Source organism: Patagioenas fasciata, chromosome W (genome assembly GCF_037038585.1).
Source record: "Patagioenas fasciata isolate bPatFas1 chromosome W, bPatFas1.hap1, whole genome shotgun sequence".
In the NCBI taxonomy this organism is placed as follows: Eukaryota; Metazoa; Chordata; class Aves; order Columbiformes; family Columbidae; genus Patagioenas; species Patagioenas fasciata.
The window spans coordinates 312946-327128 of record NC_092559.1 but is presented as its reverse complement, the minus strand read 5'-3'; the positions used below and the strand labels follow the sequence as shown (position 1 = coordinate 327128).

The 14183-nt window shown below is 49.0% G+C and overlaps 1 protein-coding gene across 13 annotated transcripts in view; it reads right to left on the bottom strand.

The window, feature by feature from the left end:
• Positions 1 to 14183, bottom strand: part of LOC136114501 (zinc finger protein 532) — a 36199-nt gene that overhangs the window by 15910 nt on the left and 6106 nt on the right. For 11 of the 13 annotated variants that reach the window (XM_071801680.1, XM_071801681.1, XM_071801683.1 and 8 more), the window contains 3 exons: positions 9154 to 11513; positions 4955 to 5136; positions 1826 to 2002 (listed from right to left, as the gene is read on the bottom strand). In XM_071801680.1, coding sequence (XP_071657781.1) covers positions 1826 to 2002; positions 4955 to 5136; positions 9154 to 11493 — 2699 coding nt within the window. In that variant the 5' untranslated portion in view covers positions 11494 to 11513. The remainder of the gene's footprint in view (positions 1 to 1825; positions 2003 to 4954; positions 5137 to 9153; positions 11514 to 14183) is intronic. The other 2 variants (XM_065859860.2, XM_065859861.2) reach the window with 2 other exon arrangements.

Below are 14183 nucleotides of genomic sequence, written 5' to 3'. Positions count from 1 at the left end.
AAGTTTTAAGTTAAATGCTGGTATTTCAAAGCCTCTCACTGCAGATACTGCCCTGAATTAAATCAAGGTATCATTTGTCCCTGGGTGGAAATACCTTAGTCTGGTACCAGCAACAGTAAGTTCGCTGCCATTTTGCCTTAATGTAGGTTTAAACACCCTGAAGAATAAATCATCTGTTCACGTGTTAGAAGAAACAGTGGTAAACCAAATTCTACTGAAATCTGGTTATTACACTACATGGTACTTTGCTTTTCTCATCTGTCTTCTACTTTATTGAGTCTTCAAGTCGTTAAAATGTACTCATGCGCTCTGTGCACTCCAGAGAAACAACAGGGAGTAAAATCCTTGAGTATCTACTCCCAGGACTGCACTCCTGCCAGCGGGAAGGGAGACAGAACAAAGAGGTCTGTGACTGATAAGATCTGGAGCCTGATTGTCCTGTCCATTGGCACCTGCGGCTCCCAGGGGCTTCCACAGAGCCCTGGGGTGTTCGGCACCATCAAAACAGACCCCAGCGGAGCCTTCCAACTGCGCCCCGTGTTACTGTCACCAGCAAACCACCGGCTGCACACACAGCCGGAATCGGTTCTACCTTAATCCAGGAAGAGACACCAACCCCGGCACAGCCGGGACCGCGGGCACTGAGACACCAACCCCGGCACAGCCGGGACCGCGGGCACCGAGACACCAACCCCGGCACAGCGGGGACCGCGGGCACCGAGACACCAACCCCAGCACAGCGGGGACCGCGGGCACCGACACCAACCCCGGCACAGCCGGGACTGTGGGCACCAAGACAGCAACCCCGGCACAGCCGGGACCGCAGGCACCGAGACACCAACCCCGACACAGCCGGGACCGCGGGCACCGAGACACCAACCCCGACACAGCCGGGACCGCGGGCACTGAGACAGCAACCCCGACACAGCCGGGACCGCGGGCACTGAGACAGCAACCCCGGCACAGCCAGGACTGCGGGCACCGAGACACCAACCCCGACACAGCCAGGACTGCGGGCACCGAGACACCAACCCCGGCACAGCCAGGACTGCGGCACCGAGACACCAACCCCGGCACAGCCGGGACCGCGGGCACCGAGACACCAACCCCGGCACAGCCGGGGTCGCGGGCACCAAGACACCAAGCCCGGCACAGCCGGGGTCGCGGGCACCAAGACACCAAGCCCGGCACAGCCGGGACCGTGGGCACCGAGACACCAACCCCGGCACAGCCGGGACCGAGACACCAACCCTGGCACAGCGGGGACCGTGGGCACCGAGACACCAACCCTGGCACAGCGGGGACCGTGGGCACCGAGACACCAACCCTGGCACAGAGGGGACCGCGGGCACCGAAGGGAAAGAACAAAACCAAAATAACCAAATAAAACCAGTTCTCCCACCCTTTCAATCAGATGTTAGGAACATGACTGCATCAGACCTGACGAGTTCTAGCAGTTCTTTTTGGAATCACATTATCTTAATTCACAGTAAAAGTGCAGATGAGCTAAGCAGATTAAAAACCAAGCAGGAGCAACACGCTAGCTGCCCGTCCCACCCGCTTCTGTCACCACTGCGTTACTCTCCTGTAGAATGCAGTGTTTAAAGAACTGCTGTTGCTACGTTCATAGCAATTTAACCTTTGCCAAATAATTCACCAGCTAAAAACCCATAAAAACATTACACAAACCCCACATGTTACCAACGGGATGACAAACTGCTGGCTGTACAGTACGTGACATTGAGGGTTACAAGCACAGGACAGAATGCAATTTCACAGGTTACTGAAACGCAGGCAAGTGCAGTAGAAGATGAATTTTGCTTACTTTGGTTCGCCTATCTTGATACCCGGGTGTTGTGTGTAGGCATGGGAGTGTGTGCTGGGAGCAGATTTAAATGCCATGGGACAGATAGGACACTTGTAAAAGACTTCACAGTGAGAACCTTGAATGTGAGACTTGAGAGCCGCCACGTCAGAGTAAACAACATTGCAATGCACGCAGCTGCAAGAGAGCGGAGAAGAGTCAGGTCAGCCTCGGCAAAGCAGCGCTGCAAGAAACCAATAAACACTCGTTGGCAAGCAAGTGAAGGGATAAACATACATACAACCAGGTAAAACCACGTTATTCCGGCAATTTAAATAACCCAGTAAGAATCAACATGAAGAGATTTGCATATGAGGAAGTAAGAAAAGACATTTCCCAAACTTAATGAAAATCTAAGAGATATGAAGTCAGAACATGTTTTTATGGCATTACAACAGAACAGACAGAAGGGTCGACAGAGGATATTCTATCGATTGTAAAAGGAATGCTTAAGTCCTCCGCAAATCTGTAAAGAGATTTCACAAAACGCATTTTTGTCACATGCATGGATTGGGTAAGGTACGTCAATGCAGAAACTGCCACCAGCGTGGAAAACCAGTTAGCAAAACATTTCCCCCATTTCCCTTGTTTAGATTTAATGAAGACAAACTGTAATGATTTCTGTTCATGTAATCAAATCAGCGCTTGGATTTAAAACAAAAAAAGAGTAATTTCAGTTCAGGACAGCTAAACCAAATCTCTGCAATCAGATCAGTCTATCAGATTAGAATTCTGAAAATACTCTTCAAACACATACTTCCGCTGTGTCGAAGATTTGTGACCCTTCCGCATCTAGTCTAAAATAAAATTATTAAAAAATTGCATTAATATTAGTACATAAGAATTTCTACACACAACGGTCCCTTGTGGCGCCACACATCTCTAACACTAAACAGCCCAAGAACTGCTGGAGCAGTTACGAAATAACCTGTCAAATCAACAAGTTTCTTATTTACCAGTATTTTGCAGTAAGAGTTTTACAATTTAAACATAGAAGGGCCTCTGTCCTTCCAAAATGTTCATTTTGGCATCTGTCGTGGTAGTGATTGTTGTCACATAAACGCCAAATCTTTTTTATACTGTTTTAAAGGCCTGCAGATAGCAACAGGGCAGGGAACACAGCGACACAGCGCATCCGAGAGTCCCGTTGTCCTTTTAAAATCTGTCACCCTGGAATTTTATGGAACCCCATCCCTTCGTTTCTGAGCACTTGATCTGCATGCTTGATACTGTTAATCAAGTTTACGTCTCTCAAGTCTCCACTTCCCGACGCGTTTTCTGAAGTAACTGGTCCGTGTCTGTGCTGGGTGTGCTCGCTCTGCTCACACTGATGATCCCCTGCCAGCCCTCCCGCTGGGCTTTGTGCTCAGCACCCGCCTCTGTGCTCAGCACCCGCCTCTGCCCACCGGACCGGCTCCGCGGAACAAGTCTTCCCTTCTGCGACTGCCGGATGAGCTTCCTCGTTTCAACCAAACCCAAGGTTGCAATGTTCCACTGATTTAGTTCAGCCTACAGTGCTGGGACAAACTGACCTCCCGCCCAGGCCCCTCGGGCCGGCAGGACCGCCTGTGCTGCTCCTCGGGAACGACCCACAGGCCCGGGAGATGCTGAGGGGTGTGAGGAGGAAAACTTCGACTTTCCCAAATAGTGCCGTTCTTTGCCTTGGTATTTTTGGTTTAGTTTCACCATATACAGAAATTCTGACTTAGTGTGACATTAGATGCTTATGATACATCTTGAATGTTTGGTAACTTTAGTTTGGATTCACAGTGAAGGGCTGATGAGTCCCGTGGTGTTGCTGGTGCACACCAGGGGTCCCCAGGGAGGGTCCTGTGAACAAACCCGAGACACAGGCTGGAGGGCAGGAGAGCGGAGGCACAGGTGTAACAGATGCAGGAGCGGACAGACAGACTGCTGCCTGGAGAAAAGAACCCAAAGCAGCACAGAGCTGAGAGCGCTGCCAGGCAGGGATTCCCTCTGGAAACAGCCGGCCGGAGCAGCACGTGCGCCAACAACACCCAGTACATGGACGGGTGGCACCGCACGGGGAGGAGCTGCCTGCCGCCGAGATTCCAAACAGCCCCTCTCTGCCGCCGAGATTTCAAACGGCCCCTCTCTGCCGCCGAGATTTCAAACGGCCCCTCTCTGCCGCCGAGATTTCAAACGGCCCCTCTCTGCCGCCGAGATTCCAAACGGCCCCTCTCTGCCGCAGAGATTCCAATGGCCCCTCTCTGCCGCAGAGATTCCAATGGCCCCTCTCTGCCGCAGAGATTCCAAACGGCCCCTCTCTGCCGCAGAGATTCCAATGGCCCCTCTCTGCCGCTGAGATTCCAATGGCCCCTCTCTCTCTGCTCAGACGGGACGAGGCCAAAACGTTTTAGAGTGCGGAGCGGAGCGTGGCCGGACGAGCTGCTCCTCATCCCGTGCTGTGCTGCCTGCCACTCTAACATAAAACCATGTTCCGAGCCTTTCAAAACTTAATATTCCATTTAATACCTCTGATCCCATTTTCTCAGTGAGCTGCCGTTACAGGAAACCCATAACAGAAGAGGAACAGAAGAGTACCAAAGAAGCACCAGAACCCCGGCTGTCCGAACGAGAGCTCGTTTCCAAGGGGGGCAGAGCCGGGAACCCTGCCGCCCCGCGGAAGAGGCAGCAGGTGCGGTGCGGCCGTCCGCATCTCAGGAACTACCGCTGCCAGCGAGAACGGGGCATGACTGTTCACCACACAGAACCACCTAAAATCCAGTGTTCTGAAACACCCAAACGTTTTTTTAAGAACCTGAAATTAAGAAAATACATCTGAATTATCTAGATCTTATAAACTGTGACGTCCTGAATCTGACATTTTCTGGCTGGATGAGATCAGCCAATATTCTGATTTAATAACACACAAAAGCGGATGCCCAAAACAAAGCAGAATCCTAATGTGGTATTTATTCCAAAACTTGTAGTACTAATAGCACTGTTGCCATGACAACCTTAAACTATGAAGCTGCATTCTACAAACAATGTTTATGACAATGGAAAATTACTTTTAAAAGCATACATTATACATAAATTGACAACAAAAGTAACCATTATACTGACCGAAAACCAACTCTTCGGGTATAATGCAGGCAGTTCTTAGTGACATGGGTCTGGAAGTGGACAGATCTGCAGATTGCTCCACATTCGGGACACGTGTATGGAGATTTATGCTGATGAATTCGCTGGTGTGATGCAAAACTGCACTGGTTAGGAAGCAGCATCTGGCAGATATTGCATGTCTTCTAAACAATAAACCAAAATAGATGAAACAAAAGGTTTGGTTCAGCTATACGTAATGTCTTGGGTCAAACACTGTAATACATCAAATAAAAGGTTAAATGTCCCGACCGATGCGGACCAGAAGCAGCAGGAGTACTCACTGCAGGCTGGAGGGCAGACAGGGCACCAGGCACCCCACAGTGCAGGTGGCCTCAGCACCACCCCAGCAGCAAACCCACCGGGTTTGCATCAGCGCTTGAAGAAATTCTAAAATAAACAATTAAGAAATGATCCCCTTCCTCATGTAAAACGAGCTTCCTAGTAAAAGACGGGCGCTTCACAAAAGTCACCCCGTTCTTCCAATTTAGGCAACTCCTCATTAAATCTCTCTTAAAAACCAGTAAGATCCAGAGCATGTAACAGCAGAATCAAAGCTACCATTGCAGAAATAGCACAGTGTCACACACAGCTTTCGTGGGACTCTGGCTTACTAGTGGTGGCAACTATGCCGCTGAAAAATAACCTGCTCCCATTTAGTGGACAGGAGACAGACACCAACTCCAAGGAGGAGGAAAAGGCCTTTCCAGGCACTGCAGAAAGCATTTCTTTTTCTAACAGAGCACTGTACAGTAACAGGGTCTAAAGTAACTTCTTGATTGCCTTAGCATTTTTACAGCATTACTGGTATTCTAAGAACAACTATATTTTTGTATTACAATCCGTACACTCCATTATTTTTCCAAAACAGCTTAATCTAAATGCTTTGAGGACTCGTGTAAATACTTTCTTTTTTTAGAAACAGTAATTTTAAGTAGAAACATTAACGTGAAACACCTTGTGGTGACACACACAGAAGTGTGTTTTCACGCGGTTCACTTTTAACGTTCACTTTGTGAACGTGGTGGCCTGACACATCTGAACACTCTCCATCCAACATCTCTCAGTCGTCCTGATGACCGCGAGATGGCCAATGTGGAACATGGACCCGGAGGGAGCGCAGCACTGAGCACCCACCATGGCTCACATTCGGCCCCGCGCGGAGCGGGCGGCTCGGACCCTCAGGTTTGCCCAAGCCTCCCCAGCCCCTCACCGGAGCCGTTGTGACACAGCCGGTCTGAAATCCTGTTCAGACGCACAGAAACAGCCACTTTGCAAAGACAAACCCCGACTCGCCCTCCAGCACTGCACGGAACTGCTTCGGGGCGACAACTTCATCCCCAGCTGGGCTCACAGGCATAGTCCTGACTACCCACAGCTCGTATGGATGAGCAGCGATGTAACCCCGGAGAACCTGCAGTACTGTTTGATTACCTAAGAAAACAGCAAACCACAACCCTTACTGCAGTAACAGACAGGTGCGGGTTCCAGGGTCCCCCCAAAGGCCTGTCGGCAGCTCAGAACCCGGACAGAGCCATGGGTCCCGCTGTGCAGCGCTGCGAGCTCAGGCCGACACCGCGTGCTGTTTGTGAGGACGCTGCTTCGCTGTGTGAACAACTCTGAACTTCAGCATGTTTGCTCAGGTGAGAACGTCTGTCACCAGGACAGCCATCGACGTCACCAGGTGAGAGCATCTGTCACCAGGACAGCCATCGACGTCACCAGGCGAGAGCGTCTGTCGCCAGGACAGCCATCGACATCACCAGGCGAGAGCGTCTGTCACCAGGACAGCCATCGACATCACCAGGCGAGAGCGTCTGTCGCCAGGACAGCCATCGACATCACCAGGCGAGAGCGTCTGTCGCCAGGACAGCCATCGACATCACCAGGCGAGAGCGTCTGTCACCAGGACAGCCATCGACATCACCAGGCGAGAGCGTCTGTCACCAGGACAGCATCGACATCACCAGGCGAGAGCGTCTGTCGCCAGGACAGCCATCGACATCACCAGGCGACAGCGTCTGTCACCAGGACAGCCATCGACATCACCAGGCGAGAGCGTCTGTCGCCAGGACAGCCATCGACATCACCAGGCGAGAGCGTCTGTCACCAGGACAGCATCGACATCACCAGGCGAGAGCGTCTGTCGCCAGGACAGCCATCGACATCACCAGGCGAGAGCGTCTGTCACCAGGACAGCATCGACATCACCAGGCGAGAGCGTCTGTCGCCAGGACAGCCATCGACATCACCAGGCGAGAGCGTCTGTCACCAGGACAGCCACCGACGTCACCAGGCGACAGCGTCTGTCACCAGGACAGCCATCGACATCACCAGGCGAGAGCGTCTGTCGCCAGGACAGCCATCGACATCACCAGGTGAGAGCGTCTGTCACCAGGACAGCCATCGACATCACCAGGCGAGAGCGTCTGTCGCCAGGACAGCCATCGATATCACCAGGTGAGGCATCGAGAGCAAACCCAGCAGCAACAGGGAAACAGCACCAGGAGAGGCAGCGGGAAATGGCGATTCTACAAACCCAGTTATTTTACCTGCCCACACAAAAAAAGGCCCCACAGAAAGTGAGTACATCACTTTTTAATCTTTGCTCTTGTCTATTGTTTTCATTTTATCCTCACCTCATCCTCCCAACCTATTGTCAGTACATCTGTCTGTCTCTCATCCACTTGCTCTATTTTGGTGCCTTGTTAATTGCTTGATTTCATTGTACAAAGAACAACAGTATTTTCACAAGGACTACTGGTTCCTGTCATACCAAATGATAATAAATGAACCTATTCTGGAAAAAAAGACAAACCTAACACCAGTAAGCACCAGCAAAGGAGTTAGCTAAAAACCAGTCACCGAGTATTAAGTAACTCAAGAGCTGGTGCAGAATGTACTCGTGGTCAGACACTGCTCAAAACTGCAGCAAGGTCTAAGGACGGAATATATTCTGCTGACCTCTGACAAAACACCTCCATAGACTCGCGTTAGGTAGGCACGTCTGCGGTGCCTTACAAACTGAAATCCACTCTCCGGGCAATTCTGCCCAAATCCATGAGCCAGGCAGGAAAGCAGGGCCTGAGGCAGAGCCCGTAATCCAGAGTGGAGACCACCCCGACCCCTGCACGTTCCTCCGGTGGCAGGCGCAGCGTAACTGCTCCACGGCCTGAGCCCAGTGAACAGACCTGACGGGAACCCGCCCGCGCTTCTACAGCCAGGGGTTGTCTTAAAGACCCCGGTCTGTGCCCTGCTGCGCGGGCCCAGGGAGCGTTCCTGGGGCATCCCTGTGCAAACCAGCCTGAGCACCTGTGCAATTTCAGCTGCATGCTTTGAAACACACCAGAATCCCTTTAATTGGCACACCCCGACAGAAATCCAGCTATAGCCTTTATAACGATCTTAACTCTTGTGGGACTATAAAATACATTGCACTGATAAATATTAACTTTTATTGAATGATGTGTTTCTTTCAGATTAGGCCACATACATTAAATGGTTTGTAAATTTAACCTCTTAGCAACGGTAAGAGGAAAGGAAAAGCAACACAAATAAATGTCACACAGCGAGAAACGCATGCTAGTGAACACTCTCACGTGTGTAAGAGCGAGCTGAAGGGAACAGCACGCATGTCCCTGAGCACAACCTGTGTGCCATTTATCCGCTGCCCGGAGCCCCTGCGGCGAGGGGAACGCCCGGCTCACTTACAGTGCCATAGGAAATGAATAGAAACTGGAGACAAATCGAGGATGAATCGCTTAAACTATCATTCAGATCGAATAGTTAATGAGGGTGCCAATTAAGTGGATTCCACAGGATATTCAAATTCCAAAGCACAGAAAGAATAATTAGAAATTCTAAGAAAAGACCATTATTAATTTCAGTATTGTAATGTTCAGCAGTAAGAAAGCTAATGCTAAATTCTAATAAAAATCCACAGTGTAAATTTCAGACTTCAGGGCCTAGAAAAATTCTAAGAAAACTCTTACTTAAAAATGTTGACATTGACTGTGTAAGTGTTGCGAGTTTTTCTGTGGTGTTTGTTTATACTTTTAATCATGGAGGTTCAGATAATTAACAGCTAAATGAAAGTAAGAACATATCCAAAGTCTCCTAGGCCCATAGATGAAACATTGGAATGTAAACGTATGATACTCTACTTGTCCACTCGTGTCTGCAGCCTGCTGGAAATGAGTTGCAAGAGACGTCTCATCTTGGAAAACCTCGTTGCACTCCAGACACTTCAGACTATGTCTGCAAAGCTTGGACGGGTCCTCGTCCAGGGGCATGGCTGGAATGACGGGGGTGCTGGCGGGGGCCGAGATCACCGTCCCCGTTATGCCAGACTGGATCTTGGTCACGGCGTGCGCGCCAGCTCCCCCGGGGCTCTGCAGCACCGACAGAGCACTATTGCTTGAAGGAGATGCTATCATCTGATCTGCTGGGACCGGTTTTAAAATCAGGTGTGAGCACTGCATCACAACGCCTTTTTCCTTGTGCCCACGAGCATGGGAAAGAAGACTGCATTTATTGTAGAAAACCAAGTTCTTGGTACAGTGATTGCACGTCACTTCGATTCGCACACTCCGCCTGTCATAATGCTGGGTCAGGCTCTTCTCAAGAGCAAACGAGTCACCACACTCCAAACACTTGTACCCTCGCGTGGGTAACGTTATCCCGGCATTGGCAGGGGGACTGAGGTTCGGGATGTAAACTGGTACGGGATTGACACTACTCAGCACCTTATTGAACGCTTCCACTACCGAACTCTGCAGAGATGACACCACCTGGACTCGAGACACTTTTTTAGAAGGCTGTGAGGCTGCTGCAGAAATTATTGCCTGCTTTATTTGTTGCTGAGGTTTCGTTAGCACTTGGCGGAGTTCAGAGGTGGTTTGAGCACCTTGAGGCAGAAGATTAAGGTTGGCAAGATGGACCGTCTTTGGCACAAGTTTAGCACTGGCAAGGCTTGACGCTGGCACCACAACAGTCTGCTGTTGGATAGCGTTGGCAGCTTTGATAATAGCGCTGCTGGCACTCTGCACCGAAGCAGCAGATATTACGGTGGCTTTCACCGTGGTATTGTTAGCAAGCTTCAAGTTGATAACTTGTGAACCCGCCGTTTTGACTGCTGAAACGGGGAGAAAGGCAGTAGCCACAGGTTTGATAGTGACCTGCTTTGGCGCCAGTTCCGCGGACGCGACGGCGGTGGTGACAGCTGTGGACTGCAGGGGAGCCCGAGGAGGAGAGGACAGCACGGGAGCGGAGGCTGGTGAGGACAGCAGAGACGTCATGGAGGTGACCATAGAAGCGGTCTGCTCCAGCTTCTTACCGGAGTCCACATCCACTTCTGGCAACACTCTAGTAACGGTTCTCTTGATCTCCCCGGAGGAAGTCTTGATGGTTTTTATGCGAACTTTAGGAATTGCTGGTGTTGACCCTGCGGGAGAAGACGGAGACCCTTTGCTGCTGTTTTCACTCGATACGCTTCTGGGACTGTCCGGGGGTTTGACAGACGGCTTTTTAGCACCATCGATGAGACTCTGAGATTCAGGCGATTTTTCAATAGCCCGGGGACTTTCACTCATGTCTTTTGGTAATGGAGAAGATTCTCCTGAATTAGACTGTAAATCTTTACCGGTATCTGTAGCTGCCTTTTTAGCACTCAGTGCTGCAATTGCAGCAATGCACGAAGAAAGCTTTGCTGACGACTTTGCTTTGGACTGGGAAATGCTGGCAAGATTTGTTTCACTTTTTTCAGCATTCAGTTTTCCATCAAGTACCCTGTTTTCGAGAAGCTTCTCAGAATTGTCTTTTAGCAATTTGTCCTCTGTTTTTCGAGCTTTAAAAGGCTCATAGACGCTTAAACTCATGGAGGTTGCCTCTGTTTCTCGCTTAGCAACTTTATTTTTATCTATACTACTTGAAACTGGGATTCCAGATTTAATCAGGTGCTCCCCTCCAAGTGCCTTTAGTTTGTCGTATTCCTGCTGAGATCCAGATCCTGCCAGGACATTTGCTCTGAAATTTGCACGCATCTCCTCTTTATCCAGAGGATCGTCCACCTCAATTTTTTCATCATCATCAAATTCTTCAGCACTTGATATTGGACTAAACTGGTTGAAAGCTGAATCCTTCAGTGTAGTCTCAGAAGCTGAACCATCATCTTTAAGTGACTTCCCCTCATCCTTACTGTAACTGTCAAGAGCTGAAGACGTCAGGAAGCCGTTGTGCAAGCCATTGCCTGTGGAATGGTGCCCATCCTTGTCCACCCCTTCCGAAGAATCGATAGTACGCACGTTTTTCACAATGACGCTCACTCCAACGTCAGAGGATGACGGGGCGTGAGAATCTTCATCCGTGTGAGCGTTCTGCTTTATGTGGCTCTCATGGTCATCATGTCCAGATTCAATAGCTGCTTTTGGATCAACCATGTCTGGTATGTCAAAGGCTGCGAGAAGGTCATCGAAATCTGGGGTCTTCATATCCCCCATGGTCATGTATTTGATTGTAAGCAAATCTGTAAAATAAGCAGAAAGCCAGCATCTCAGTATTTTAGGCTCTAATAGCGTAGCCTTACAAAAAATAAGTGTAGTTCACATATTCCATGCAAAAAGGTGTTTTTTCACTGCTGAAGTAATATTTTCAGAAATTATACATTTCAGAAGCTTTGCGGTGCACGTGTACAACCAAATTATTACACCAAGAGCTACAGTAATCCATCAACTTCACGGAGTGTAAGCCAGTCATTTCATTCTAGGCACAAATTCCTCGTGGGTGACGTCCCTCCTGTCCCCTCCCACATACACAACTTCAGCAGGACACCCAGACTCCCATGAAAACAACGTGAGGCACTTGCAACTCCTCCAAGTCCAGATTTTCCTCGACATTTGCAATACCAAGCTCGTGTATTTCTACTAACAGTTTGAGACTGCTGCACTGTTTTCTATACATTAACTTGCTTTGTAAGAGTTACGGAATGGGTGGCTCCCAGCGTTCACAATGCTTTTTCCGCAGCTATAATGAAGGACCTGCTGCACCTGCACCACCCATCATCACCCACACGGGCAGCCCTCAAGGTGCTCCTCAGAAAGACGCTGTTCATTAAAACGGCATCATCCCTTTGCTTGACAAAAACCTGCAAGACTTACGTACTCATCAGCATGGGCTACCTGGAAGTCATCATGGACTCTAGGAGAGGCACCTGAAGAAAATTCTCAAGGACGCTGGAATACACATGGGCATTTCATATAATACCTTCACATAAATATGTAATAGTTCTGAAAACTATTTACATGGTCCATTTAATAGTTTTATTGCTTTATCTAACTAATTAACTCCTTTCCATTACAGCAAGTCCTTCTGCGGAGCTGAACCCAGCACGTGATTTTCTAGAAATTGTAAGTATACTGTTGCAACTGATTAATTTATTCTCTTAATTAACTCATCATTCCTTTACTTAATGGACAATACATAGGAGCCGATAATGGTAAATGCTCATTATCGAGACTTCACTACTTCTGTAAAGCTTATAGCCATAATCCATATTTATCAGACATAAGACTGTTTCATAATGCTGGTAATTCTGGTTTTATTGTTTATTTAACTAGAAAAATTTAAAATCCATTTATTCAAAAGTAAGTTTTTAGCCCTCATGCTTTTCAAACTAGTAGCTGGGATAACATGAACATGAAGATGTAGGAGGAGACACCAGCCAAGCGGTCCAGCTCAGCCGCCGCAGCACAGGCGCGGCTGGCCCAGCGCCCCGAGCACAGAACGCGGTCACCACGCAGCCCTGCGGGCCCGGGGGCCGGCCCGGCCGCCCCTGCAAGGGGCACAGCTACACGGGCAGTACCCAACAAATACACCAATCCATGCACACATCCTATCAGAATTACAAAGTTTGTGTAAGGATTGAATGGAAATTATTCCAGAGACCAACCATTGAAAACAACACAAGCAAAGCCTTAGTTGACACAGTTTTTCATTACTCAAGATACTATTTGCGCTCTGATCACACATCTGTCCAGAGGTGTCTTTTTACAGTTATTATATACACTCAAAAAGAACTAGAAAGTCCTCCTAGCCTAAACCTTGCTCTAATTCCGTATACTGGAGTTGAATTAGCCGTGAGCGGCAGCAATGAACTGCGTGAAGGCCCACGTTCTCAGTGTTTTATCCGAGTACGCTGAACAGCAACACCGCGTCGCACAGGCGCTGAAAAGCCTAAGGACCTATTCGAAGATTCTCAAGGGCTGATCTCCAGAAAAGGGGAAAACATCTGGAAGATGCAGCGCACCGAGGGGGTTCGAGACCCTTCTGAAATACTGCTGTCCTACAGCAACTATTTGTGTAGATATGAGGATGGCTCAAATACCAAATGACATAAATATTACCCAAGGAACTCGAAGTAACCGGCTGTTTCTGCAGGACTAGCAGAGGCCGTGCTGGTTCACGGTACGGAATGTCGGTCACCGCTCTCCAGCCCTGTGCCCGCTCCGTGCAGGGACTGCAGCCACAGGACGACAACCAAAGCGACAACCTGACCATAAACTGCTGCTGAGACTGAAAAGATGCTGTTTGGTGTAAAGCTAAGCCGATGTAAACACTCAAACCAGGCTCATTTGGGGCCAAGTTCAACAGCCTAATAAAGACGACAAAGAAGAATCATCTGGCAACTCGCAGACGGGTCCTATCTCCAAACTCCAGTAATATATATCGCAACATTAGGCAAACATCAGCCTAATACACAGATTACGAGCAGTTCATTAGTTACTAAACATATATTAGTAATTGTGACTAACAGTTCTGATTATTTACTTTGAAAACTAACCATCTGAAAGACAAAAGCAATATGCTAACTTAACCAGCAGACCTTCTTCAGGAAATGAGAACCACATCTCAAATCACAACTCAGTGTGGTCTGAAACACTCACAGGCAAGGAGGATACGGAAGGGGCCACTTCAACCACAACCAGCAACACCGATCACATTCACATCAAACACAGGTTCCTTTTTGCTTATCAAAGGTCCCTTCACTTGTTCTGTTGCAGAACTCGGGCAGATTCCTGCTTCCAGAAACACAGCGTTCATAACAGGCAGCATTTTGATTTCTTAGCAGAAAGGTCTCATTCACCCTCCATAGTGTCACCAAGGTCATGCCAGTCCTTAAGCAAACGCCTTTGTGAAG